General features: G+C 31.4%; 1 protein-coding gene across 1 annotated transcript in view; it reads right to left on the bottom strand.

Moving 5' to 3' along the window:
• The window catches only part of LOC111083949, a 9,575-nt gene extending 7,295 nt beyond the window's left edge, over nucleotides 1-2,280 (bottom strand). Inside the window, exons 1-2 of the mRNA XM_022380706.1 lie at nucleotides 2,058-2,280; nucleotides 734-1,033 (exon numbers count right to left, since the gene is read on the bottom strand). Coding sequence (XP_022236414.1) covers nucleotides 734-1,015 — 282 coding nt within the window. The 5' untranslated portion in view covers nucleotides 1,016-1,033; nucleotides 2,058-2,280. The remainder of the gene's footprint in view (nucleotides 1-733; nucleotides 1,034-2,057) is intronic.
• Between the last annotated feature and the right edge of the window lie 1,262 nt (nucleotides 2,281-3,542).

Genomic DNA, 3,542 nt, shown 5'->3' with positions numbered 1-3,542 from the left:
GGAAATTGTTTTCTCTTGAGAAATGAAGAGTTAGAGAGGATCTAATTGAGGTGTTTAAGATTATAAAGGGAATTGATAGTGTTAATGTGTCATGTTTTTTATATTTAACAGTGAGAATAGTAGGACTAGGGGACATAAATATAAATGGCAGGGTAGGAGTCATCTTCAGCTAAGACAGTTTCATTTTTCTAACAGGGTGGTTGGCCTTTGGAAAGGGTTGCCTTCAAATGTTGTAGAGAGAGTAACTTTGAGTTTAAGAGAAACCTCGATAAGTATACAAATGATAAGGGCTGGCTTTAAGACATATTTTTCTTAATTTACTTATTAATAGTTTTAGTTTAGTTTAGAGGATGGGACAGCCGAGATGGACCAATAGGTCCCATGTTGTCCCAAAACATTATGTTATACATTAATACATAATACGTGTCGGACATTTTTTGCCAGCCCCTCCCTACATATTTAGTGATAAAATTACACAATACGAATTGATCCCAGTTAGCTACAGTTATTAGTATTCTAAAAATAACTCAAAATTAATTAGATTATTTATAAGAAGTTATAAAGAATATTAACTAGCCCTTAAAAAACAAAATTCGTAGAGCCTAGTTTTCAGTTTTAATCAACTCACACCCCTCTTTGTAACATGTCAATAAGTAAAATGTTGATTATAAAAATTTAAAAAAAAACTATATCAATATGCATTGCTGATTTTAATAAATAAAACACTACTTACACTCCAAGCTTCTTTTCTGAAGGGGAACTGTAATACCAAGTTCACATCGTATTCTGTGGCTTCGTGTAGTCGGAGTCCCTGGTAGTAGCTACCAGTGTAAACAAGTCTTTGGTAAACCACATTGAACAGAGTATCCAGTCGTTTCATTCTGCATATTATTTCCTGAAGGACAGCATTCACGATAGCATTGTTTGTTTTGGTCTCATTAGAATCTAGTTTGATATTTTTCAGGACTTTTTTTAGCTCTGACAAGAGCTTGCAATTATTAGTATCAAAAGACATTTCATTCCCCGTAATCCTCTGAAAAAAAAATACATAACAGAAAGTTATCTTAATCTCCGTAATCTTGGATTTAATGAACCATCCCTGGATAATCTTGGATTTAATGAACTATTCCTGACAAATTCTTCCTCTTCATTTTATACGATGAAGTTTCAAACATCAAATGTTCAATTATATTTTTAACATAAGAACAAATAGATGTAATCCTTATAAACTCAAATAAGTACACAACCAGACACGCTATTCCAATCCACTTAATAATGAACTATTTCTTCAGTAACGTTCTCTACAAACTACATTCACTGGTACTGTTTTAAACTTAGAAATTCTGAGACTAATGGTAAGCCTACCTCACGAATAATCTTCCTTGTAAAAGTTCTACGTTAATGGATCCATACAATTACAATGCACGCTGACTGACTAGTTACTAACTGAATTACAGACTCACTAACTCTCATTGTCTAACTCACTAGCTGACGGTGATTAACTAACTCACTCAATTAGTCTGGCATTTAAAATTTTAATATTATTACAAGTTTTTTATATCCTACAGGAAGCCTAAGCTTTCATAAAACTTTTAGACTCACAAATCATTATTTATATAAAAAAAATCTCCCTCTAGAGAAAAGAAAAAACATCGCCCCTTACGATAATTAACGGAAGACTTTCGCAACGTCGTCCTCTATACTGTTGTTGTTGTTGTTGTTGTTTATGAGTACAGCAGGCAGATGCCGCTCATTCCACGATAATTAACCCTTAGTTTTACCCGTTCTGTCTTGTAGTTATAGCTGAAGAATGCACCAGTACATGTACTAACTTTTCTAACTTAAAAATCGTGTTATAATTCAATATGGAAAAGAATGTACGAATTTAACCTAGAATTTGTAAAACTAAAATACTTTTCCTTTCTGAACTCTTTCAATTTCATATTATTTGTTTGAAATAACCTATTTTGCCAATTGCATTATAAAAAAAAAGAAACATAGCTTAGTAAGTTATTACACTCATAATAATTAACATGGTAATAAAACTACATACGAACCTTTCCAATTCCTGTGCTTAATTCCGGCGAATTCTTGTTAATTTTACAGATAACTAATATTAATCGGTTTGGAGACTATTGGACTGCACTGCCTGTTCTAAAAAGAAGTGTGTTGTTCCTGACAGTTACTTCGATTAAGTTTATTATTTTAAGTTCTCGTCTAAAAAGAAGAAAACGGTTTTTACGCTGAGACCCAACGCGCTAGACATCTATAAAACTAGAAAAGTCCTAATGACTCATCTATTTACTCTCGAAACCAAAATCGGAAACAGAACTGCTTACAAGAAGCACGTCACGAGAATTATTGAATCAGTTAATTGAGATAAGACAGACTGTGCAGGAGATTTTGGGAAACTTACTCTCGTTACCATGTTTTGTTCTTTCTTATATATTCTGTACGAGTTTATATACTGACATTATATTTAACATGTAGTAAATGTTTTCTATGTATGTTTTTTGTCTCTCCTAAAAATTTACGAATTTTTATTGGATATTAGTTGTGCATATTTTTTGCTGTTGTTGTTTTGGTTTTGATTTTTGGAGTACCATAAATTATTTACACATGATATGTATTTTTTATAGTCTTGTTTTAAGACTACAGTATCGCATAAGCTGGTATTAAGTACAGATAAAACTCTTTTTTACGCACGTATATATATATATTAAAACTTCAATCCTTTATCTTTTCACACACTGTTCTGTATTTAACCGGTTTCTTAACATCACAGGATACTCGAATAAAAACTAGAATCTGCGGACTTACAACGCAAGAATGCGGGTTTCGATACCCGTGGTGGGCAGAGCACAGATAGCCCATTGTGTAGCTTTGTGCTTAATTTCAAACAAAAACAAAAAAACTAGAAAACAATTAAAACATTTTTGGAGAATAATAAATCTAAGTTAAAAATTATAATGTGAATAAAATATAACTTTTTATTTTTTAATTTTGTAAAAACCCAGGTTATAAAATAAGTTCGCTTTACTGTCAATTTAAAATAAAAACCTAATTAAAACAAATCTTTAAATTAAAATCAAATATTATTATTTATTTTTTTACTTTAACGATAAAATTACTACAGTACAATACATAAAATTAAAAATACACAAATCCAGATATTATTACAAAAACTTTTACTCACTCTCTCTGTAATAGCCTTCTATATTGATTGTTTTAGGACAAAACTTCATAATGAGCTATCTGCATTCTGTCCACCAGGGAGAATCGAGCCTTGAATTTCAGCGTTATAAGTCCATAAAATTATCGCTGACTCGCTGGGTAACAACCTTATATAGGCATGTGAAGGTCACATGTGAGAGAAAATCAGAACGATACTTGAAAACATTCGATTTAGAAAACAACGAAGTTAGTCAGATTTTACAAACAAAATATTCATTTTTATTATGAAATGAGCAGTAGTACTAGTGGAAAGAGATGACAGAACTAAGAGGATCTTCTGACCATGACGTTCTCATTAAATAAAGCTT

The sequence above is a fragment of the Limulus polyphemus genome, unplaced genomic scaffold (genome assembly GCF_000517525.1).
Source record: "Limulus polyphemus unplaced genomic scaffold, Limulus_polyphemus-2.1.2 Scaffold12350, whole genome shotgun sequence".
In the NCBI taxonomy this organism is placed as follows: domain Eukaryota; kingdom Metazoa; phylum Arthropoda; class Merostomata; order Xiphosura; family Limulidae; genus Limulus; species Limulus polyphemus.
The sequence above is the reverse complement of the archived record's forward strand: the minus strand, read 5'-3'. Positions and strand labels throughout refer to the sequence as shown.